General features: G+C 43.5%; 1 protein-coding gene across 2 annotated transcripts in view; it reads right to left on the reverse strand.

The window, feature by feature from the left end:
- Positions 1-1,422: 1,422 nt before the first annotated feature.
- The window catches only part of IGF2BP3 (insulin like growth factor 2 mRNA binding protein 3), a 100,519-nt gene continuing 76,304 nt past the window's right edge, over positions 1,423-25,637 (reverse strand). The window contains exons 8-16 of one of the 2 annotated variants that reach the window (XM_043965144.1): positions 24,400-24,453; positions 24,175-24,297; positions 21,913-22,069; positions 19,666-19,800; positions 6,592-6,711; positions 5,105-5,179; positions 4,654-4,785; positions 3,581-3,694; positions 1,423-3,315 (exon numbers count right to left, since the gene is read on the reverse strand). In XM_043965144.1, the coding sequence (XP_043821079.1) occupies positions 3,115-3,315; positions 3,581-3,694; positions 4,654-4,785; positions 5,105-5,179; positions 6,592-6,711; positions 19,666-19,800; positions 21,913-22,069; positions 24,175-24,297; positions 24,400-24,453 (1,111 nt within the window). In that variant the 3' untranslated portion in view covers positions 1,423-3,114. The remainder of the gene's footprint in view (positions 3,316-3,580; positions 3,695-4,653; positions 4,786-5,104; positions 5,180-6,591; positions 6,712-19,665; positions 19,801-21,912; positions 22,070-24,174; positions 24,298-24,399; positions 24,454-25,637) is intronic. The other variant, XM_043965145.1, reaches the window with a different exon arrangement.

The raw sequence follows: 25,637 nt of genomic DNA on the forward strand, positions 1-25,637 counted from the left end.
AGACACTTGACACTTGCTAGCTGTGTGACCTTGGGCAAGTCACTTGGCCCAAATTGCCTCACCAAAAAAAGGAATCATTTTAAAAAAAAAAACTGCCAGAGGTCTCTAGTTGCTTAGAGTAACAAAGCTTTCTTCCCTAAACAGAAGTGTTAGGTTAGCAGAACTAAGAGTGTACACAGGCTGCAGAGGTTGGTCCAGAATTTTGGTTTCCTCTGCCTCAAAAAAAGCCCTTCCTTTTCCCTCAACCAGTCAGAATACCAGCAATGGGATTTTTCTACCATGCACTGGAGGTGTCTTATACAACTACAACTGTGCTACCTAATCTTTGCATTTTAAACGTAATTTATGACTTTAAAAAAAGGAACAATCCTTGCTGGCATTCCAATCTGTCACCTTTCACACCAGAGTTACACACACAGCATGAGCCATGGTGGGAGTAAGTTATGGGGCTAGGTCTGAAGGCATGTGTAGAAGAGGCGCTGCTGGGCAACTAAGGACAGCTTTCTCTGCCTGGGACAAGCCAGCCTGCATTTTGCCAGTCAATGTGTCTGGTCTCAGAGCCTCTGGGACCTCCCTGAATTCCAGACAGCAAAGTAGTGCTCATTTGGGCTAGCTTAAAGGGCTAAATATGAAAAAGCGAAATGAAACCACAAACCAAGGAAACAAGGATTCCTCATTCCATTCAGATGTACCTTGAGCTGCAGGGGGCAGGGGCAGGTGGGGGGGTGGGCACATGTGGACAAAGATGGATTCTGCTCTGGGAGGTTTGGGGGGCGGTGAGTGAGTTCATTGGTGGATTTCCTAACTAGGCCTAGATGCTCACAGTGAACAAATCAATTGAAAACAATAGAATTTAGTGATACTAAAAATTAAAAGGGAAATAACTGTGCTTAAATTAGCGGTAAAAATAAAATGCCTGTTAAATGTGCAAAGCTCTTGCCACCCAGGGGCCTGCGCTGAAATTCTCCTCAGCCCAAAGCCCGGGTGCTGGCCAGGGACTGTTCAGGTGGAAGCAGTTCCAATTCCTATTGGAAAAAAAAGATTCTCAATGCTAGATGGTGTTCACTGTCAAAAGAAAGGGAGAGGCTCGTTTCTCTGCTCAGACTACCAAGTATTTTAAAACCAAGTAGGAAAAGAAAATGGAGGAAAACATGGAGATTGTGTTCTATTCAGAAATGCCTCATTTTAGTGTGATATTAAGAAGGAGATCAAATTCTGTAGGGTTGGCCCTTGGGGATTAGGCCCTTTGTGTGCAAAGACAACGGAGAGGGCTCAGAGGCAAATTGCCTGGCTCCGTGTAGACCACTCACACCCATGCACACACACACTCATGTACATACGCACACATACACACCCATGCACACCAAGTGTCACCACATTTCACAAACTGAGGTAGATTGAAGTTTATTGGAGAAACTTGAATGCGTAGTAGCACAATCATTTTTTTTTTTTCAATTTACATTTTTTGAAATTGGAGAGAAAATTTAGCTTTCCTACATCCCTGTCTTTTGACTATTTTATTTTCAGCTGGTTGGTTGCATACTGTCTATAAATCCTACTGTCTTTTATCTTTGCCAGACTAGGAGGCTTTATTTTATTTTAGTTTTTTGGGGGTTTTTTTGTTTGTTTTTTTTTGTTTGCTTTTTTTTGCCTTTTGTTTTTTTAAACACTTTTGGTTTTTTTTTTCTTGTTTAGCTCATTTTTAAACTTTCAATGTGGTTTAGTGTGGCTCGTGACTGGCTGGATGTGTCACCTTTCCTTTTCTTTAAATATATCTTTGGCCTTCCTTGCCCTTTCCTGGTCATGCTGCTAACAGCTGTGATCACCTAAAAACATAACAAGCACCAGAAATGGCCCAACAGATCACATGGCCTACAGAACTAAAGAGGAAGCTAGCTCTTTGAACACAAGGAACATCCACACGGACTGCATGGATCTACACTGAAGCATCATTTCTTTAGGCAGTGATGGTCAAAGGCACAAAGAGTTCATGCATCTAATCAAGGAGCGCAAACAGTCCAGTCTCTTGGAGCTAGTTCAGCTCCATCTCCTCTACCCCCAGCATCTCGCCATCACTTCTTGGTTTGGTTTCCCAAAAGAGGACAAGTTTCTTAAAGCCCATTTTAAAAGAAAAATCCTAAGTAGCATTGCTGCTCTCCTATTGGCATTGTTTAGCATCTTGGAACATTGACTAAATTTGGTAAATTTTGGTGGCAGAAGCCTTAGGTGGCCTGAAGTTTTGTTTTCCAATTCTATTCCTATCAACCACCAGCTCAGAGCGCTATGCTTGCTCTTTTCCGAATGATCTCATCTTGTTTCTGACTGTTGGCCGATCAGATTTTAAATCTGCTTTGTTTTAAAAAAAAAAGTTTCGTGGCTTTGTTTTATCAAATGTACAGATTGCCAAAAGAAAGAAAAAGGTTTTTTTTTTTGTTTGTTTTTTTGTTTGTTTTTTGTTTTTTTTTTTTGAAGTGCTCTCTACGTCTGAGGTAGTTTTGTAAAATGCATATTCTTCTTTCCAGGCCCTGGCCAACAACTCAACATTTCCCTTAGTAAAAATGCAACCAATTTTTTTTTTTAATTCCACTGGCTTGGGATACATATATCTAATCTTTAATTATTCTTGTTGATAATTTACTGGGTATAATTCTAGTCCGCCAATTAATCATACCACGGATTATTTTGATGAGCAATGGGTAAGGAGCAATGCCCTTCTTTCTCTCTGTTCAAGTTGGTATGGTGAGAACACAAAGCTTAATTCAACCAATTTCTAAAATGGTAGGAGAATATCAAGGACAATAAACATCAAGTCACTTTTACAACAGATTTCAAGAATGTAACACAAGGGAAATGACTCTTAATTTTCTTGTTCTTGTTGATGTCGCTGTTCTTCTTGTTGGTTTCTTTTAAAGCCAGGTTCCGGATACTTGAGAGGACATTACATAGAAATTTAAAACACAAATTCAAATTTTGTCTGGTGTCCAAATAAGCTTTTGGGTAGGTGAGACCTCTAATTGTGACTTAGGGATAGGTGTTTCCTCACCCATCTGTTAGATTTAGTCTCCACTTTGGTTTGGCATCTTTTGTTGAGAAGGGCCGTTTCCTGTAATCTCTCTACTTTCGCCTGGCCTGAGCCTGGCCACTTGCCCCAGAGAGGGCGGCAGAAGCACCACCGCCACCGCCAGTTGCGGCGGCAGCGGAGGCGGCGGCGGCGGCAGCGGCGGCAGCGGCGGCAGCGTTGGCATTCTTCTGCTGCTGCATCTGCTGCTGCCTCTTAACCTGGGCCAGAATCTCCTGGATTTTTCTCTGGGCGAGCTGTAAAAGGACAAAGCCTTGTAAAGAACACTGGGTCACAGCTCAGTAAAGGCTCTGCAGCCGTCCCTCCAAGATCTTAGAGGGGAGGTCAGCAGGAGAGCAAGGACAAGAACCCACTTTCTAGGATCGGCATCTTCAGTTAGCAGACATCTTTTTTAGCCAGTGTTACTTAGCCACCAACCTCACACAGACACGTGCAGAAGAAGCAGGAAAGAAGGAAGGAAGGACACTTAATGCAGAGGCTTTAGAAGGATCTGCCACTCACCTGGCATGCGTAGAAGTGGCCAGTGATCTTCACAATCACTTCATCGTTCTCATCAGGAATCTGATCTCGGGGAACAACCACCTCAGCACTGGTCAGGTTCTGCAGCTCGTTCACCTGCAAACCAGTTTTTGACAGTGATTATCAGGGATGCCATTTGCCTAGAACGAGAGCTCATCCTGTTCTGAATGACCTCCCCAGATCCCTCATCATGGTTTGGGCCTGGGTTCCTGAAAGCCAAGTTGAAAATGAAGGTGGACAGATCTGATCCCACACGGGGAAGGCTTAACATGTAATCCAATAATTGTGTTATCTCAAGACCAACCTAACCTTCAATGAGCTCCCCACCAGGATGACTGACGGCAATGGATTTTTGGTCACGTCATTTCTGAAAGACCTACTTTTAAGTCATATCAGGGTCTCAATTTATATTGGAGGAGGAAACAGCCACACCAATGAAAATCATAGATCTTCAAGATGTTGTAAAGGCATCATCCCTTCATAAGAGCATTAATATAACTTACAAACAGGAAAAGGGGAAAAAAAGTTAAGTTTCCCCCAAACTCACAGGTAAGCTAGTATGACCAGGACTGGTGTAATTGTCAATTTAAATATAATGTATAATTTCAGTGGACCTTAACATACTTAGAGCATAAGGGAACTAAGCTTTTTAATAAGTATTAAAACACTTAAAAGTATCACACCCTTATGGTTGCTCACAGTAGAGGTGCCGAATTAATACCTCAAGTACAATTCTTTTCTCATTCCTACGTCCAATGGGATAGTATTTACAAAATGCCCAACCAATGATAGTGGGATAGAATGATTGTAAGAGACACACTAATGGAGAAGATTCAGCAGCCTTGACTTTCCCGCTGGCTTAGCAGAGGCCAACATCCCAAGCTACCATTGATTAGGAATACACAGGGATGTCTCTGGTTTGAGCCCAAAGGTGTGCCTTTGGCACATGGCCATGCCCTGTCCTTGGTCCTGTCCACACAAATGGGCCCAAACTTAGTCCTTTAAAACTCTCTTTCCTTTTCATAGTATTTCAAAAGCTGTACTGAAATACTTACGGTCTTTCCTCCCTTTCCGATGACTCTCCCGGCAGCATAGGAGGGCACTTTGATGTGGGCCTCGAGTTTCACCTCCTCCTTGGGTCCAAAGAAATTCTCCTCCTTGAGTTTTCCATAGATCCTTCCCTGAGCCTGGAAATAGAAACACCAACCCCACAATCACAAGGGAGCAAATGTGCAGGGGCAGTAACTTGGTAAGACAACCTAAACTGACATTTGTCAGATGAAGTGAAGTTGTTTTCTGCTCTGGCTAGGACTTCAAAATACAATCAGATCTTGAATAAAGTTAGCACACACTACTCATTCATTTCCAAGAGTCAAATGTATACCCTACAGAAAAAGCATGAAGACACCTGTACAGGGGACCTTATGCCAGCATTTCCTCCATTCTAACACGTTCTCTGATATTGACACCACCTCACCAGGCCCATTCTGTCTGTGCAGACCATACCTTGAACTGGGCTTCAGGGGGTCCAGTGATGGTCACCATCCTCTCCTTGGCATCTGGTGTCTCAGCGGGGGCAATCTACAACACAACAATTTCATCAGCACAGAGCTCTGTTTCTGGTAGTACACTGATTTCTATGATTTTTTAATGATACTATGAAGGGGATGTTGAGACAAATGGGGAAGGGAAAATATTAAAGAACTTTAATGCCATCAATATGGGCTACATTAAGGCCTCACAGAAAAAGAGGATCCTTGAGCTGGGTCACCCAAAAGGCCAACTAGTCCAGCCTGCGTTTGAACACACTAAGTTTCCTCTTAAAGGAGACTTATTACAATGAGCAAGAAACCAAAAATCTCCAAAGTATCCCACTCTACTCTATGATAACATTCATTGTTAGCACATTTCTTGTCACTTTGAATTTGCTGGTTCAAAGAAGAAAACCACTTTTTGCATTAAAAGCAGACGGGCCTCGTCATCTGTGCTATCAAGATGAACACAAACCTTGCTGAAAAGAATGTTTCTGATTTGGTGGTTTAGCAATTGCTTCCTTACAGGCATGGGGAAGCAACTCTCACTTTTAAATCGGGTTCATCTTATAGAAAATAGCATGTGGAAGGATATTGTGGCTGGTTGGCACGTCATGAGGGCTTAATGAATGCTTGTCAACTGACTGGAAGAGGCCTTAGAGGTCAGCTAGTCCAACTGAGGTCAAGCCTCTCTCAAGAAGAACGTAGTGCCTCTGTTTTAGAAAACTTTCCCACAAAAGAACCAATCACATCTGGCAAAGTACAAACCCAATACGATGCTAGTTTTCTTTTATATTATTTGACATGTCTTTATTATCAGTTGAGAGGCGGTTTGGAGTAGTAGATAGATAACTTGTGCTCAGAACTTGCCTCTGACAATATGACCTTGGCAAATCACTTAACTTTGATAAGACTCAATTTTGTCATCTGTGGAGTGGGAATAATAATAATACCCACAGTACCTTCCTCCTAGTTATTGTGACGCTCCAATGGGATAATACATGCAAAGTACCATGTAGCTCTTAACTACAGCACCATGTAAATGCCAGTTGCTATCAGTTGCCTACAGTAAAACTAGATTAATGTTATTGTTTTATACAAATCTACTTTTTAGACCATTCTTTCTTTTGCATCCCTTCCCTGTGTAGTCTTAGTGGCCTGACTGTCTGTCCCTCCCACCTTGTGCCAAGGAGACAAAAGAGCTGTTACTTGAATCCACTGAAAACAGTCTAAAAAGTTCAGTTCAGCCTTTTTAACACATGTGCATTTACATAATGGGGACACCGACAGCATCAACTTTGCATTTCAAATGGAATCACAATTCTCCTTACAACCAAATCACCCAGAGAGTTGGTCCTGATCCGATGGATCATTTGTTGCCTCAACGTGTCAAAACGGAGGGGACGCTTCCCACCCACATGGCCAGGCCTAAAGGGACTGCATCAGAGTCATAGCAATTACCTTGATAGAAGCTCCTGCAAAACGAGAGAGCTGCTTGATGTGCTGGCCCATCTTGCCAATGATGGCTCCCACCGCCATCGCAGGGATGAACAGGTAAACGGTCTCATTTTCAGCCTGTTGCTAGAAGAGGAAAAGATGATATGGAATCACATCTGCCAATGACTAGACTTGCCAGAGAGGAGAAGAGACGAGAGGCTTGGCCCCCATCCCAAGAACATTGGTTTGATCTCCCTTCTGAATTCTAACCCAAGTGCCTTGCACATAGAAATACCTAGAGAGTGTAGGCAAAACCCAGGATAAATTTTGTGATCCTACAGCTAGTGATAGAAGAACCTCAGAAACCAAAGTTTATTCTGAAAACACCTCCCCTGCCTGCAGACCCCAAGTGATTCATGTCAGAGACCACCACTAATGGTTGTTACACCCAAATCCTTCACATTGTAGGGTTCTTGTTTTGTTTGTTAAAGATTGTTTTTTACATCCCATTTCTTCATATTTTTACAATATCTCTATAACTTACAAATTTAAAATGTCTACACACTGTCTTACAGTTTAAAGAAAGCCTGGGGGAGGGCAAAATTAACCAAGTTAAAGGTTAAATAAGTGAACTATTTCTAGATTCCCCCACTCCATTCCCAAGGTAAATTACATTGAACTCGGCACATAAATTGCGTAACAACCCTGAAGAGTTTCATAAATTTTATAGCTTCCTTTGTGTAGGAGTGATCTGGAATGATAAACAGCCCAGTTTAAAACTGCCAACAAGCCCTCTCGTGTAAGATTATCTAACAGCTGGGAAAATTGGCAGCAAAGACTAGCAAAATAAATGCCAGACTGCACTTGTATGAGCCACCCAACATAGATGCCATGACCATTAGGAGCACCACCACTTCACTGGGCTGATACCATAGACAACGACAATGGCAACGAATGTTTTCTCCAAAGGAGCATCACCTTTGGCCATTGCACACTCATATCTGGTCAAAGAATCTGGGACCTTGCTTCTGATACTACCGAACACAATCCCTGTCCCAGTTATAAAGAAGACCTCTGGGCCCTCCCCTCATCATGAGTTTACATCTAAATAACCCCCCACCTTCCCAGAAGTCCACTTGCTATGGCTGGCCTCTCACTTCCATTTACCAATTATTTGTCAGCCTCCCATCCCAAACCAACTCCGGACTCCCCAACCCCTTCCTGGTGGTCACTATCTTGCTAGCCTGCCTGGCTGAAGGACATGATGTGACCCAGCAGGCATGACATTTACACAAAGAACAATTCGGAGTAGCTCCTTTCCTGGAAAAGGTTCTCTCTGTTTATTTTCAAATGTACAGGGCCATAACTAGATCAGATGAGCTGAGGGGAGCTCAAAGTGGGAGTCCTCAGAGAGCACACTCAACGTGTTCATTTAATTTTCAGTTCACGTTAAGATGACAAGCTTACAGGTAATTAACCAAGACACGGGGGGGGGGGGGGGGGGGAGATTCTGTTTGTGAGACTCTGCAAAATTCCAGAGACCAGGTCAAGGTCTCACAGATGTGCCTCATTTGGGTTTGTTAAAAAAAAAAAAAAAAAAACACATCACAGGTCCCTGTTAGACAGTCTCAGCTTTTAAATAAAATCTAGCAGACATCCATAGCCTACATTAAAAAAAGGAATTAACTTGATCCACTTCATTAAAATCCTTTTATTGGTGAAGCTCTTTACATGCAAACTAACTTGTGTTGTAGGAATGCTTGTCTTGAGAAAGTGTGCCTTTCTCTAGAATTGTCTCACTCTCTGTTCCAAAGTGAATGTATGTTTAGGACAGCCTCATTTCCCATTGACTAACCTAAGCCAATTCATTAAGTCTTCCAGCAATTGAGAAAATGACCGTAGAAATGCTAGCCAGCAAACCCCCCATCTTTCCCTAAATTTTGGTAAATGCCTGAGTTCTGAATTCTTTTGAGGGGTTTTGTTGTTGTTGAGTCACTGAAGTCACGTCTGACTCTTCGTGACCCCATTTGGGGTTTTCTTAGCAAAGATACTAGAGCAGTTTGCCATTTCCTTCTCCAGATCATTTTGCAGATGAGGCAACTGAGATAGACAGGGTGAAGTGACTTCCAGGGTCACACAGCTATTAGGTGTCTGAGGCCAGATTTGCACTCAGAAAGATGAGTTTTCCTGACTCTAGGCCTGGCACTCTATGCACCAAACCACCTAGTTGCTCCTGTTCTTAAATGGTATAGAATATTTCCCCTCAACATAGCAATTCTTCTCAACCCTAGTTAATGTAGAAAAACAGTTAACCAAAATAAATAACTCAGCAATGTGATGAGACAACATATACAACATTTGACAACTATAGTCCCCTGCCATTCTGATGAAATAGCCCTTCCTCCTTTTCTAAGATAAAGGATAGCCAAGAGGAAGAAGGTATGTTTCATTATCTGCATTCTTGAACCAGGACTGGCCATTACCTTAGACTGAGCTCAGCTCCTTTTTTACAAACTATTTTCCTGCCCATGTATTAAACCAGCAGGCTTCCTGTGCCTCAAGGTGCTCCTTTGGAGACCCATTTTGTTGTGTTGCAGAACAATTCAACACGTGGAAAGAGAGCTCAGAGATCCATCTTCATTTTGGGGAACAAGAATCCACATAACCATGTTATGTCTTCAATCACTGCCCCCAAGCCTGCCCACATGTGGATGGAGTTGGTGACTCTTTCTCCCTGGCAAGACCTAAGGACTGACAAGAGTTCACTAAGAACCAGATGCCAGCAGAATATCAACACTTTTCCAAAAATTTCAGCAGACACCCATAGTGAGAGAACACATGAGATCATCAGGATGACTAGACCAGCCTACATTCACTCCTCCCCAAAAACTGACTTACCAGAAGCTTTAAAAAACAAACTAAGCACCCCCTCAGAATTTAGTCTCCTTTGCAGAATGCAGCTTAGTCATCTACTCTCCAGGAATCTCAGCAAGGCTGATTTCCATCTGTTATTTTCTTTCTACCAGATGCTTCTTCCACATCTCACTTGTGGAGTTCCCAAGCTTGATGGCTAAGATAGTGATCTGATTCTCCACACAAGGATTTTAATTCAAATATAGTTAATTTCGTAGCTAATTTCACTTCCAACTCCCTGTTCAAATGTATTTATTTTTAAGATTCCCATTCTGACAACTCCATTCAGAGACATCTTTACTTTTGTCAATGAGCAATGTTTTTTAAATGCCATTTTCCTAAAAGAAGGTTTATTTTAAGGATGTTGTTCGAAGCCTAGATATATCAGTTTGGGTTGTACATTGTCCAAGACTCAGTGGTGAAAAATTTCAAAGTAGCTCTAAATTTCCTACCTCTTTGCATTTTTTTTTATTAATGAGCCAAGTTAGAACTTGAGGAAATGCAGCTAAAGATTTATTTTCTAGATCCTGTCCAGCTTTCAATGTGGACCATTTCTGATTATTCATTGGTCTACATTTTACAAGGTTGTTAGGATTATTGCCAAAGTGATCTTCTCTTCCCAGTAATAAAACAAGGATTTTATATGTATGTACACACACACACACACACACAACCACAATGCATCCTGAAAGGGGAAGGAACAGGAAGAGGGGTAGGAAGCATGATTCTCATGATTGTAACAAGAAGCCCTTGAACCTGAGCAAAGAAGCAATGTTAGAAATGTGCAGGGTTCAGGGATGGCTTCTAAAATTGTCAGAGGATTTTCAAACACATGATGTGATTATACATCTGAGACAGATAATTCTTGATCTGTAGGACAAACCTAGAATACAATGGTTATTAGAAAGGAGAGAAGGGGTGCAGATTGAGCTAGCATGCATTCAAGATGTAAGAAGCAGGTCATTCCTGAAGGTTTCCAAATACTTTCTCCTCTTCCAACCGTCCACCTGCCTAAACCTTTCTCATCTCTGGACACTTCAAGGACAACCTCTTGGCTTCACCCCATCCACGCATCTGGCAATCTTGCAGAAGCCGCTTGGAGAACAGCAGACAAGATCCAGTCTTCAAGGGACACAGTGACACAGACAGGAGAGAGAGCCGCGAAGAGGAGCACACAAGGATGATGATGCGCAGAAGGAGAGCGCCCACGCCAAGACCCCCAGGCAGAGAAAGTTGTGCAGAAACCCCAAAGAGACACACACACACGTTTCACATAACAGAAAACAAAACGTTTTGTCTGTGTCTCTCTCTGGGTCTCTGGCCATGGTTATTACTGGTCCTGAATGCCTTTAGTACTAAGAAAGCATGTGTTAACAGAGTTGGCAGAGACCTGGTTCCCACTGGCGGCAGAGAAAAGGCAGCTGGAAGCCAAACATGCGAAGACAGTTGATTTGCAGAGACAGCTTTTCCTGCAGGGACTGTAGTAAGGGCTTACATACCTACCTGCCCATTTTCCTAAGGACACATTTCTGATGGTGCTTCTCTGGTCCCTGGGAGCTGGGGGATGGTAGGGTTAGGGAGAGGGAGGGAAGGAAAGGGACAGGCTGCATGCTTCCCAAGTGTGTGTGTGTGCAAGCTCGCGCGCACACACACACACACACACACACACACACACACTTCCCACCCAGTTCTCTCTCATTTGAGAGAATTCCTCTTTACTCAAATGGCTCATTTCAACATCCTGACCCCAAAATATGGGGGGTTACACAGGTTAGAATTCAACCCTCCTCTGTTCTTCCTAACACTCCTGGGGAAGAGAGGATGAGCCTGAGACAAAGCCCAGGAAAAGAAGGGAACGGTTACTACATCTAAGAAATCAAGTAAATGCTGTTAGGGAAACCTTTGGCACCCAAGCAGGCATGGTGCCCACTGTCTAGACACTATAAAAACACTTTCTATGACTGCTCTGAGATTTCTAGGAAACTGTGCACAGGGCATTTTCTTATCTCTACCTGGCAGGGAGCCTGAAACCTTTGATCATCAACGTGGACCTTGCCACAAGGCCAAAATGGGGGAGGGGGATATTTTGCTTTTACAGGCTGTGCAAAGGAGTGGGTGGTTACAGAACTTAATGGGGGTGGGGGTGCTCTCTGCTGGAATGAGGTGAATCTCCACATCTAGTGTCTGATACCAGCTCAAGGCTAGGGCCCTCATGTTTTTTATCTGATGGCAGCCCTTAAAAGGCTCCCTGAAATTCCACTTGGCAGGGACCCTGGTGAGCATTTCCCAAGCAGGGCACAGCCCCTGGATCACTGAACCCTACCCTCTTTCCTCTGCCGCAGAAATCAATAAAGACGTCTGTCTGCATGCTCAGAGATTCTACACCTTGGAATATTAGCCCCCCACCCCCTACCCCTGCATTGAGATGGCTTGCTCTCTCCCCTCACTTGCAGCCACTGTATGGACTCGATGATTGATTAGTGGTTCAGTTCATGAAATGTATTGTTCTCTTTCCTTTTGTAACATGGGAATTTACTGGGAAACCTCTGTGGTCAATTCCATTTCCCCCCTCAGTTCCTAGCACTATACAAACATAATAGGACACTGAAGAAACATTTGATGAATTGTGTCTTACTAAAGTATGCCCCCCCACACCATGAGTGTGCCTTAAGCCCGCTGGAGAAAGGCCAGTTTGAAATATTCAAAGATCAGTTTTTCAATCTAAATAATGTTCTCATTTGTATCCTGGACAAACTGTTTAGATTCAAGGGGAAGGTAAAACCTGATCCTAGTAAAAACTCTAAATTAGCCATATATCTTTACTTCAGACCACCATCACTGGAAGTGGATGCTGGTCTGTTAACATGTGTTTTTTTGACCAAGTGACATAAAAAAGCTTTTTTTAAAAGGCAATCTATACGTAGTTTAGACATTCATTTCTCAAGAAACGATTTTTCATACAATTTTTGAAAGGATGCTGGAGTTGGTAAACAAATAGCCAAAACCACCCAAGAATAAGACAGATAAAAATAACTAGGAGGGAGAGGCTGGGGATCAGACAATGCCATTTCCAGTGATGGAGTCCATACACCGATCTTAACCTGGGCTCTGGGAGTTGTCCTTTTAATAACTATTTCACCATGATTGGTCTCCTTCATAATCCTATATTTTTTACTTATAGATTTAAACACATTATTCTGGGAAGGGATTCATAAGCTTCACCAGATTGCCAAAGGGTCCACAACACACGAAAGGCTAAGGATGTGGCCCCGAATGTTTTCTCCCCAAGAGAACTTAAACTGTGGGATCTACCCAGCTCCCATAAGATCAAGTGGGGTTTGAGTGTGGCCTCAAATCGCTGTTCCATCATGTTTCTTAAACCTCAAATGTCAACAACTAAATAAATATGACTTTTTTTCCAAGTATGAGAATGCTAATCTGTTGAGAAAGTATGTCGACATGAAGACCTTGTATACCAAAGGCAAGGCAAGACCTCTTGTGGGAGACAGGGCAGGAAAATGAGTGTAAGGTCATCCGGTGTCTCCCTTGCACTGTCCAGGGGAAAGGACAACCATACCGCCATGATTACTTTGGTCCAGTTAGCAACTCTGTAAATAGCTGCCATGCTGGAGGAAAAGACTGCTTAAGGCCACACTCCTTTCTCTGCTCTCAATCCATATTTACCAAGTAACCTTCTCATCTGAATTCAGTTGCTCTACTGGGAAGGGAATGCTCCAACTGGGTGGTAGGAACACATAGTACAGTTGGCAGATCCAGTCTTTGTGTTTTTTAGGGAGGCAATTGGGGTTAAGTGACTTACCCAGGGTCACACAGCTAGTAAGTGTCAAGTGTCTAAGGCCACATTTGAACTCAGGTCCCCCTGAATCCAGGGCTGGTGCTCTATCCACCTAACTGCTCCTGCAGATCCAGTCTTAATCATAAATTATTAAAGTGGTTTTATGGTAGGAATTGGGCTCATGGGCCTTTTGACATAACAAGCCAAATCTCTCTGGTGGCTGATGGACAAGCCAGGCCACTGACCTTCCCTGCCTTGAAGTAGTAAGGGATCGCAACCTTGGACCCATGGCAACTTAGTCCAAGTACACCACCTGAAGGGAGAGTATGCAAGTTTCTGTACCTTTCTTTCATGTGCTCCAAGCAAGTCAACACCGCTAATCCGGGATCCTTCCCTCCCCTACCACTAGCTCAAGACATGCCATTCAGGAAGAGGCTGTTCCCAGGTGTGGGGCCACCGCCCTCACATTCTTGCCTAAGCACTTCATGAATGCCCTATTTGTAGACGTTCCCAAGGACTTCTCTGCAGATTTTATAGAACCCCTTTTAACAACAGGAACATAAAAGTGCCTGATGGCAGGTCTGCCAATGAGTAGTTGCTCCTATTCATCCATCATGAGAGATGCAAGTATGAGCATATGCTGGGGCTCTGCTTATTTTTTCTGGTGGAGGAGTGAACCCAGCAGTCTACACTGAAATGAAACCGTGCATGCCAACTAGAGCTAGCCTTTGGGCACCTGGCAAATAGCCTGCCTATCCCTTCTTCTTGTAAAAGATCCCCCCCTGATTTCAGAAGCAACCTGGATATGAGTTTGAGGGATTAGTTAACAGCTTTATGTCTTACCAAAATCATGTTGAAGCTATTAAAAAGAGAGGAGCAGGGAAAGAGAGAAAAAAGGAATGATGACTCATTCTACCCAACCCAAAGCCAACAACAGAAAACCTTGCTAAAAAATAAATCTACCCACTTAAAACTGGCAAACCTATTACAAAAGGGGCATGCTAGACACATGATTAGCAGCTTTTGAGTGGATTAAGGAAGAGAATGGATTGGCTCCAAAGGGGAGGACACGAAACAAAACTACCATGTCTTTGCCTTAACTAATCCTTGAGAACATCTCAAAATCTCATCTCATTTCACAAGTTCCATTTGGTTTCTTAAAGAACCCACTGAATGAAGAAGTGATGATACAATGCAGAATCCAGGGAATAGTCCCTCTCCCGACCTCGCCCTTTTTCACCTTTCTGTATTCTTAAGTGGACATCTCCCCTTTCTTCCCAACCCTGTCTCTAGCCCAGATTTCTAGGAACTCAGAAGAAGAACTCAAAGAACATGACTGTAGAGCAACACCAAAGGCTAGGTCTGTCAGACAGTGCCAGCAAACTGCCAACACAGGACCAGAGGTTGGTGCCCAGGGCTATGCCAACCTTCTTCCTTTTTTCTTCATAGCTGCCAGTTCTTTCCCCACCCTTATCCTCCATTGGAGCATTTCTGAAAGCACCATTTCCTGTTACTTTTGGATGCCAAATACTGCCACCTCAGAATTGGGAAAGCCAACCTCTAGGCAGAAGCTCAAGATTACTTGCCATTTCACTGGGGAAACCCAGTGGCTGGTAGCAGGGAAGGCGGCAGGCCTTGAATCTATGGGACAGTACATCTGGGCAGAGACAATCTAGTAGTGAGGCAAAGGATGCTGGGTATATTTGCTGTGATAAAGTCGGGGGAGAGAGCAAATGCAACAGAAGCCTCAAAAACTTCCTTCCAACTAATTGAATGACAGCAGCATGGTGACAAGGGCACCATAGTGCATTTGTAGTCAGCCAAGCTGGGCAAATGTGCAAGTCACTTTGTCTCTTAGTTTCTTCAACACTAAAAATGAAGTTAAATATATATATATATATGCATGCATGTGCATTTATACATGTGTATAGGTGTGTGTGTAGGATTAAATGTGTTCGTGCATGTGTGTGCATGTATGCATGCATGTGGTAAAAACCTAACTCACCACTATGGTTCTCTAATCTATTATGTCTAATCAAATTCTGAATCTGTCACCCTCTGAAGAAAGTGAGAGAGATGAAAAGGTCTGGTAGCTGAAGTTGACTGTAATTTGCAATGACATATTTAATATCAAGGAAACACTAGTGACTTACGGATTGGGGAAGCTGAGGATAAAGGGAAGAAAAAAAAAGAATTGTGATTCTAATGGAACTGTAGCTCTCTCAGATTGTTCTGTCTTACAGGTGTTTGTAGACTTGGTGTTGTGGTGTTGGACTTTTAGCGTCTCTGAGGTGAGAAAAGGAAAAGGTCCAAAGATATATTTGAGTAAGAAAGAAAAAAGGAGAAATGTCATGTGGGGCAAGGCTTTGGAAAGTGACTAAAAGGGCAAATATTTACTGGTTTAATTAATGTTTGTACATGTAAATATTCTGATTCCCATTAAGAGAGGAGCCTGGTCCCTTGGAAAGTGGGAAAACTCCTCTGTTCTCTGCTGTCCTTGCCTCTCTAGACTCTATTTCACTCAATTGCCACAATCCTTTTCTGAAGGTATCGATCAATCTGACCTGTTAGCTCCTGGCACAGTGGCACCCCATGGTCTCTAAGATGAAGCCTGAAAACTCCTTTGGGTCCCACCTCCCAAGTTTGTGGAGAACTCTGTCTAGGTCTCACCTACTGAAAATCTCTCTTTGTTAAATCAGATTTAAGATGGATTGTTGGACAGAGGGACCATTAGACTCAACATTAGCTTTTATCCATCTAAGCTGTTCAGGATGGTGAGAAGGTAAAAGCCCATAGGTACATCTACAGCAATACCCAATGCTGAGGCTTGGCCTGAAATTGGTCAGCAGCTGATGAGGCCCAGGGGCAAACCAAAAAAAGTGAAGCTTTATCTCTAGCTTTCACACCCCTCTTAAAATAAGAAACGAGGAAAGCAGACTGAGGGTGAGACTGTCTCAAATTTTCTCACTCATAATTTAAGCTCTAAGTACTCAACTTCATAGTGAATATTCTCTTTCTGCAGGGTTCTATTCCAAGAGAAATCCTTCATCTGCTTGGGGCAAATGGTCCTCTGCTATCAAAGCAGTGCTGGGAAGGTCACTGCAGCCTTTAAAAAGCCATGGGGCTGACAGCATATTATGTTTCTTCGCCAATGAGGTCATGGGTGAGGAGAAGACTCTCCTTAACAAGCAAGCTTAGATGTCCAAGGACACATGTGTGTCAGTATCTCAGCCACCATGGCAGCTGGATGGCAAGGTATGCCAGCCACAGATCTCCACTTACATATATATGCTCAAAAAAGTGGCCCAGCTGAGAGTCAGGGAGATTAGAAAACACTAAGCAGCCACTCCCATGTATTATTCTAATGGCTTATTCATTTGATCTTTGTTTAAAATACAGAACAGCCAAAATACAACTTGACACAGAACCTTTAAGGTCCCTTTAGTTGTGAGGTTCAGTAAAGGCCCCTCCCTTAGGCTTTCTCTTGCAGCCCTATTCTAGTCACTGCCTTATTATTAGTTCATTTGTTGCTGTATTCTTGAGCAACTGAATGTCAGACAGTGTCTCCCTGGAGCCTAGAAGAGCCTATGTTTTTCCTTGAAGGCAACCATGTTACACAGTTCTATACTGGAAAGTCCACCTGATCAGACGTGATGCTAGTCAAGACCTTAGTGGTCACTTTCCCTTCTCAGGCCCAATTTCCTCTTCTCCAAAATGTGTTCAGCCCTTCCCCTCCTAGAGTTCTTAAGCTAACGAAGATGCTGAGGTCCTCTCAAATAAGAGCTATTTGTATTAGCTAGTACTAGTTAAAGAAAATATAATAGAGGAACATCTCAATGTACAAAAAGATAAATTGATGGGATGGGACAATTTTTCACCTGGAATTCTTTTAAGAAATATATCTCCAAATACATAAACAACAGGATTCTATTTGTATACAGTTTTTCTGGAAGGAAGTTCTCTAGAGATCACCCAGTGAGGTACACCCAAAATCTTAGGAGACACAAATCCTCAATGCTCAAATGCATTTGAATAAAAGCACTTGACACACCTAAGGCCCTTTCAGGTTGGCTTTACATAGGTTATCTCACTGGACTCTTCCCAAGAGCCTAGTCTCACACAGCTAAGACCTCTTGGGCAGAATTCAAACCCGTGCCCCACCTTACCCTCCACCCTCAATCCAAGTCCAACTCTTTCTTCATCCTACCACATGACCCTACTTGCTAGTCTCTCACAGGAGCCCTGAAAAATCTCCCTCTAGTTTCATCACTTTTGTCAGAAGATGCTTTTCCAAGACATTGATATCCCTTACTGCAGAATGAAGTCTAAACAGGGCTACAAAACCTGCTAACATCATTTGTTTGCATTTTGTTCAAGACCTCTCCTTGGGGAAAAGTGTTTTTAGTTCTTGGAAAGCAAACAAGGGGCAGGTTGGATTTTCTCACATTATTCCCCTGGCCCAAGAGACACCAGACAAGACAGAGAAGAGTTTATGTATATACATGCATATATACATACACACATGTGTATATACACATACAAATTTAGTGCAAAGCTCTGTAACATTAATTGATCAACACTGAATCATATTTGTTATCAGACTCTCAACTTCTTCCCTATGGTAAGTTATTATTAGTCTCTTAGTGTTGTGAGAGGAAATGCCGACCAGGCTCAGAAGGGCTAACTCACCCAAAGAATTGGAGGCTCACAGCAAATCTTGTAAAATAGAGAGGTTTATTAGGAGAGAGGAATACACGGCCAAGATACAGAAACACGATGGAGACTGCCTCTCCAAGCAAGGAAAGAGGTGATCTTAAATAGTTTACAGACAAAGAAAGCTACGTGCCAAGCGCCAAGCAAAGGGATTGCAAAACTACTGGGGAGGGGATGCCTGGAGATTGAATGATGGGCTAGCAGTAAGATATGAAGCACCCATCCTGCTGAAGTACAAGGAGTCCATATTTCGAGCGTATGGAACTTGCAAATCATCTTTGTTCCTTGTAGACCTTGGTATGCTTATCGGTGTTTATACCGTATACCGAACTGTCCCTGAATGAACTAGGGTCGGTACCAGGGTCGTCGTGCTCCAGCTACACCGCATTCCTGAGGTGGGAGACAGAGCTGTTTTTCACTTCTGGATTCTTTGGTTTTAATGTCTAAAGTCTAAGGACGAGGGGTTAGGGTCTCTAAGTGTTCTTGGGGGCCCCATCCCACTACATTAGGAGAGTGGATTTCTCTATTTTTGAGGGCCAAAGACTGGTTCCCAAAGCTGTTAAAATGGAAAGTGAGCTAAGCAGGCACCTTGGAGGTCTTTCAAATTGTTATTTCACACAGAAGAAAAATTGATGGAGGATAAAGAGGATGGTAAAAGTGGGAAAAGTTACTTTATTGGGCGGTAGACAAAAGTTGGGAAATGGGCTCTTGGGGAGAATATGGAAGGGACCAATCACTCCTCCCTCTTGCCATGGCCCCAGATAGACTCCCCAAACCATCATACCACCATAGAGGCTGACAAGGAGAATTAATGCATGGTTACAATCTGGACATCAAACTTCTAGGGTAACTTGCTATCGTAAAACTGTTCTGGCATGGGGGGGGAGGGAGCAGGGCAGGGAACATCAATGGAGTCACTTAAGAAATCAAGGGATGGAGTTGTCCAAACCCACAATGGGGGCATCTCCCAAAACTCAAATCCCAGACCAGGCGTTACTCAGTGGGAAGCTCATCTGCAAGATGGGCCCAGGTCTAGAGCAGGGAGATTAAAATTCAGTAACTCTAATGGACATTGATTCCTTTGACAAGGGACATGTGGAGATGTGGAGGGCCCAGGGAATATTTCCTTTACATTTTGGCCAGGACTTGGTACTAGTCAACTAGGAAGCCCCCCCATCAAACAAAGAAAAACACCCCAAAGGAAAAGGTATGCCTAGATACCAGTGTCCAAAGGGCCCCTGATTTTCCTAAGGGCAGGAAGGAAACAAGCCCTTGCAGTTTGTTATTTGGAGTAAATCTCGACATTCAAGTTAGTGAGGTTACTCTGTCAAGAACACACCATTGACCGACACTCCCCAAATCCATCCAACCAGCATTGACTAAACAAACACTATGTGCAAGGCTCCGTGCTAGGGACTGACAAACCACAAGCTCGCTCGGGAAGGGGCTGAAGGGACTCAGCCAATGGGCAGAGCAGGGATCTGTGTGATGGGGTTAAAGCTGGCTAAGAGCACCTGCTGCCTGAAAGGCGGGCCTGGGCTCAAGTGGCTAATGGGGCACCCCCTCCCTCACCCTCCCAGCAAGGGGATGCTGCTCCAAGCTAACTGTGCCAAAGACCCCATCACCCTCCTAAAACTTCCTCTCGCGTTTTATACAGCCCCAAACCAAGAGCTTACCCCATACACCAGGTAGTTAGTAGCGGCTGCAGCTGAAGAACCCCCCGAATTGGAGGATGAGGGCATCGCAGTAGCAGAGGGTGGGAACAGACCCAGGGCATTCAGGTTTAATCCGGGAAGTAAGTGGGCTTGAAGCTGCAAGGGTAGGAAGGTTAGGTATGTTATGACAAAAAAATCTAGTGCCAAAACTCCATCACATCACAAGACAACACTCAGAATAGGAGCTAGCTCTCTCTCACTCACTCTTGCTTTCTCACGCTCTCTTTTAAAATAATAATAGCAATTCATTGGCATTCGCATGTCCAAACATCACCTGAAGGCCCCTCAGACCAGCAGGGGAAGGGGGGAGTTTGCACTTGCTTGTCTCCTGCTTGTTCACCTGCTGGGTTTCCCCATAGTATAGAAGTGGTGCCCATAGGCAGCAGGGACCATGGCCCCCACTTCTGGCACAGTACCCTGGGCCACCCGATCCACCCACAGTGGGCTCTCACTGAATACAGACCACATCACTTAAACACTCTTGCTGCTGCCAATGGGTGATGCTCTTCCACTGAGGCCCAAACCAGATCTACGGAGCCAGGAAATGCAGGATGGCCAAGAAAGGAATGAGACAGATTGAAGCAAGGCCTAATATAAAGAGTTTCATGCATCTTAAGTCCTTCAGAAGGAAAGCCCCCCCATCCACCCAGCCTCCCTAACTTTCACATTGCTATTCCCTTCTTGTCTCTCTTTTTTGGGTGGCTGGGGGAGAGGGAAAGGACAGGAAAGGGAGAAAAATAGTCAATTTTGGAAAAGGGACAAGGGTGGGAAGAGAAGGGGGAAGGTGGAATTGAAAAAAGAAAGCCAAGAGTAAAATTACCCTAAAGGGACAAAGAATCCTATCTGGGGAAAAAAATGCCTAAAGACTAGACTTGCTTCCAAGCAGTTCCCCTTGGGCAATTCCTGACAAGTAGTGCTGTGTACTAACACTGAAACCCTCTCCTCTCTCAGTCTTCATCACCCTCTCTCTCCTCTTCCTTCCCCCCAAGCTCAGGCTAACTCCTCACAATCCAAGGTGCTCCTTCCAAGAGGACTGACTGCCCTAGCTCAGGGCAGGTGTTTCAAGGTTGTGAATTTCTAGTAGGATCTTACCCTGGATAATTGGGGGAATATTCTTTGGCCAGATAAGGGCTGTCTAAACTCTTCTAAACTCACTCCATATAACTAAAGGGTATCTATCATCTTTGCGTAAACCAGCTCACAGGTATGCGAATCTGGTCACACTGAGAGTGCCAGCATCCGCCTTCACATTTCTACATGGAGGGGAACCATCGCGATGCCCAAAGAAAGTGTGCCTCAGAATCTACGCCAAGTGGCCATGTGCCCTGTTCCCATAGCATGCTGTATACACAAGTGGAGCTCTCTCATGGACAGCCACACAGGAAGAGAAGGCTACGTTTCCTTTTTCTTTAAAAGGGGAAAAACCAAAGTTCTAGGCTTGGAATTGTAGGAACTGGCCGCCTTTTGCCTTTTGCTGTCTCATAGGGTTGTTTTAATGATGAAGTGAGGTCCTAGAATACATGCAAAGATTTTGAAAAGAACAACAGGATTAGAAGTGAGAAGTCACATCTTTAAGTTGAGGGCACAGGGCAGTCTGAATGAAGGCATGAAAACAGACATAAGGAGAGGTGCTCGAGCGACTCCTTGGTTCTTGGATTTGGGTCTCAATCTTCCTGAGGAATTTTTCAAAGGCTTAGCCCATTGCTCTCACTTGGACACTAATCCCCACAGGAAGCATCATTCATTAATTATGGTCTCTTTGGTTTTGAGAAATGACAGACAAGATGAGGCCGCCATCGATTGTCCACTTTTCATTTAGAAATTCCCCTTTCATGGCTGAATTCCTAAGCCAGGAAGGTCTCTAACCTATCCTTTCTTATCCCTTTCTAGTGGTCTGCTTGGGGACTGTGTTCCACTATAGACAGACTGCTTTGTCAATCAGTCAGACAGCTCTTGTTCCCAAGCTGTAACTGATGCTGAAAGAGCTGGGGGGAGTTGCATTGGTAACCTACCCCAAAGCTCCCTTTCATATTGTCCAATCACTAGCACACCCCCTTTCAACTACAAACACCAACCCCATACTGATGCAATGCCAGGTCTGTTACAGTCCTATACATGAGGAAAAGATTTCATCAAGTATTCAATTCCTAACGGACCACCCGCACCCAAAGAAGATAGCAAGGGAGAAAAAAAAAAAGCCTTAATCACCTCCAGTATTTCAGAACTCACATTCATAGCACTGAGATCACTCTCATAAGACTCCCTTATTTTCTTCATGATCTCCTCCTCAGCCTTGCCGCAAGTCTCAATGCTACCTTTAACAGTGATGGTACGCTCTGGGTTGTACAGAGTCAACTCCTGCAATCTGTAGAGTGGAGAAAAGACACACAAAGGAAGAGAAAGAGAAAGAAAGAAAGAAAGAATTAGGAAAAGACAGTTAATTCCCATGTAGTCACAAATGGCGATTCACACCCCACCGTTGTAGCTGGTAATAGCTAAAAGCAGATGGTCAAACATAATAGGAATTAGCAAAGAAGCAAGAAGGAAAGAATTGTAAGATAAAGAGGAAGGCAAGAGAATGCTTCTCTTCACAGCATCCTGAAGAAGACTGGTCTCTTTACGGCAGCTCAGTTTTAAAGCAGACTTTAAATGGTGTTGAGAGATCAACCATTTAAGCCGAAGTCACGTCTACTTGTCATTTGAAAGGGAAATGCAAGGCAACAGGATTCTCGAGGTAAGAGTCTACGCAGCCGAAAGGAGCGTCAAGCAGGGCCCCGTTACACCTTTAGCTCCGTTCTTACGCTCCGAAGAAAAGACTACAGCCATTCCAGACAGGACAGCACTTAATCTTTCAAATAACGTACAGTTCAGACGGACACATCCGGTGTTTACATTTGTCCAGGGCAATGTTTGCGGGGCCATCCAACAAGGAGGAAGCACTCACCACTTTCAAAGACCGGGAGCTTAGTTGTGGTCAAGTCTTCTATAACCTACCTTAACCAACAGCTTCAAACGAGAAACCAAAATCGTCAGCTTTAATGGCTCAGACATAGACCAGATCATTCAGACACCATTAAGATACAACATCAAAGGGGGCAAGGCAGTCAGGCTGGAAACTCGGAATCCTAACTAGGGGTTCTGGTGTAGCATAATTACCTCTCCTCACCCCCACCCCTACCTTCCTGAGATAGCCTAGGCCAGGAAACAGACAACTCCAATTCAAGCCACTTAGACACGAGTTAAAAACAATGGTGGAAAGGGAAGTAAATAACTATGGGAAATGGGACTCACATGATATTATGATATTTCATGTTATTTACAACTAGATAACCCCTGAATTAAGCTAAATAACTTAGGCTCCTTAGGTGTTATTATTTCATACTTCTCAGCCTCGACCCCTCATTAGAAAGGTTGACTTTGATACAGTTAGGAAAACCGTCTTTGCCTTCTCCAAAGAAGTCATACTATGCGCCAACTTTTGCCCTCCTGCTATTTTATATTGTCATATGTTCTCTCCCAGCTTCCTAGAAGAGCACTTCATTGAAGAAGGAAGGACCGTCATTGCAAACTAGTTTTCTCTTGAATTTTCACATCTGTTTATATTGCAGAATCAGCCTGCTGTAGCAGATAGAAGACTTGGAGTTGGGAGTACATTAGTTCAAATCCCACATGCCTTACTGGCTGTGTGACTATAGACAAGTTGTTTAACCTGAGTCTCCAACAATTGTCCAAAGCAAAGGAGAATTGTGATCCTGACAGATGGATTGAGATCTCATAGCAAAAAAAAAAAAAAAAAAGAGCAAAGGAAATACATGAATATGTTAGTTATTGATAATTTCCCTCCCCTTTTCCTTTACATTAAGGCAAAAAATTTTCATGTATTCTCCCCCCCCCCCCCGATTAAAAAAAAAAAAAAGTTCTTGATTTTCCACTCAACTTCTCTTAGGCAACAAGGGCCAGAGAACTTAATATATGATCAGACCATGTAGGACTGGAAGGAGCTTTAGGGATCTATGTAGTATAAACCTCTCATTTTACTGCTGAAGAAACTGAGACCCAGAGAGGGGAGTTTATTTGCCCAAAGTCACACAGGTAGTAACTTGCAGACAGGATTTGAATGCACGTCCTCAGCCTTCAAATCCAGTCTTCTTTCTACTACGATGAGCTATGTATGTTGCCTTAGCAACCCTCTTAACCCACATGGAAAGTCAACATTGAATCCTTCTTGCTCCTCCACTGGAAACAGATACACCACCTCCAGTGGGGGCACCAGAAGGATGCATTCGTGTGGATGGTAGATAATTCAGAAGAATGAGAGTGAACATATTTAAGTACATAGACAGAACACAGGAGAGTAGCAACTCAAATGGAATTGATTCAGCTCTGCTGAATAAAAGGTTCATCGTGGCTTGGGCTCCCGTGGCATTTCAAGATATTTGAGCCCAAATCTTAAGCTAGTGCAATACTTACGGTGAAATGGTGATCTTTGTATCAGTATCCTGCTCGATTTTCTTCAGGTTCCTTCCTTCCTTCCCAATCAGGCGGCCAACAAAGTTGTTATGGGCCAAAATCTTCAAAGGAATTTCCTCGGTGCTGCAAGACCGAAACACATCAGAAACTCAAGGCAGGGGGGGAGGGGAAATTTTTAATAAAAAAGATAATATCCACTCATTCAGCAAACATTTGAGTGCCTACTATGTACGAGGCATTGCACTAAGCGCGGTCCGAGATGAAATACCATGGAAGTGCCTGTTAGAAATAGAGGAATAATTTAGAATTAGAGGTGATAGTACTGGACGGGGATTTAAGACTTGAATTCTAGCCCCAGTTCTGTTGCTGAAGAGCCGAGTCCTGGGCAATTCCCTTCCCCTCTCTGGGACTCATTTTCTTTATCTATGAAATAACAGTGGGCTGGACAAGATGGTCTCTAAAGAATTCTTTCCATTTCCAGCATTCTGTTATGAAGACCAAGAACCACTTAAAAAAATCAGTGACATGAATGAACAAGTCCAAATGACCCAAATCGCCTGCTCCCTAACCTCCAGAGATCAGCATCACATTGCAGAGCCTTCGGACAGTAAGAAAAGCTAATACTGCTTTCCAATGCCAAGCTGATGAATGATTAGAAGCCAACCCGCTGAAAGAGGGACTCGCTGGTGAAAGCATCTTTATAAGGGATTTTTGATAGAAAAAATGATGTGATATCATTAGAGAACTGGTGCTCTGGGCTGTGGCAAATCTTTGTTAAGGCAGTTCCCAGTCAAATGGGCCCCTTTCCACAAATGTCCTCCTTAGTGGGGCAACAATTTCTATGGAAAAATGTGCTCACACTCCCCATGTTATATACATTTGGTCTTTATGCCATCCCACAAAATTCTATGTTAATATATAAGCACATAAGATCCTTGACCCCATCCCTACTTCTCTCATGGAGGAGTGAGAACAAGATCCCTCCCCTGCCCCAGCTCCAAGCCACTAGTTGTGGACACCACAGGGAATAATGGCCATAGACTGGAGGAGAGGAGATTAGAAGGATATTGGTGATCAGTGAGTACCATTGGGTCAGTCCCTCTTTCTATGATTTTGACAACTCCAGGGATCAGCCCATAGGCAGCTATTTCCAACACTAGCAACTGCTGCTTTCACCCAGGGCTTTTCCTAGATCCCAGTAAACATATTTAATCCCAGGACATTCTCTTAAGAATGTACCCTTTAAGGGAAATGGGAAGAGAAAGAGTAGGAGAGAAAACTTGGGCCCCTGGGAAACCTCTGATCCTCAAATAATCTTTTTCAACTCTTGTTTTCTTTAGAGGTCAGCAGGCCAAGGCCAGGGATGAAAAATAGAGGTCTACAAGGCCATGAAAGAAATACACCCAAGCCAGGTTGGAAAGAGACAAGTAGAGTGTTTCCCTCTTCCTTCTTACCCAAAGGAG

Source organism: Dromiciops gliroides, chromosome 5 (assembly GCF_019393635.1).
Source record: "Dromiciops gliroides isolate mDroGli1 chromosome 5, mDroGli1.pri, whole genome shotgun sequence".
NCBI classification, from domain to species: domain Eukaryota; kingdom Metazoa; phylum Chordata; class Mammalia; order Microbiotheria; family Microbiotheriidae; genus Dromiciops; species Dromiciops gliroides.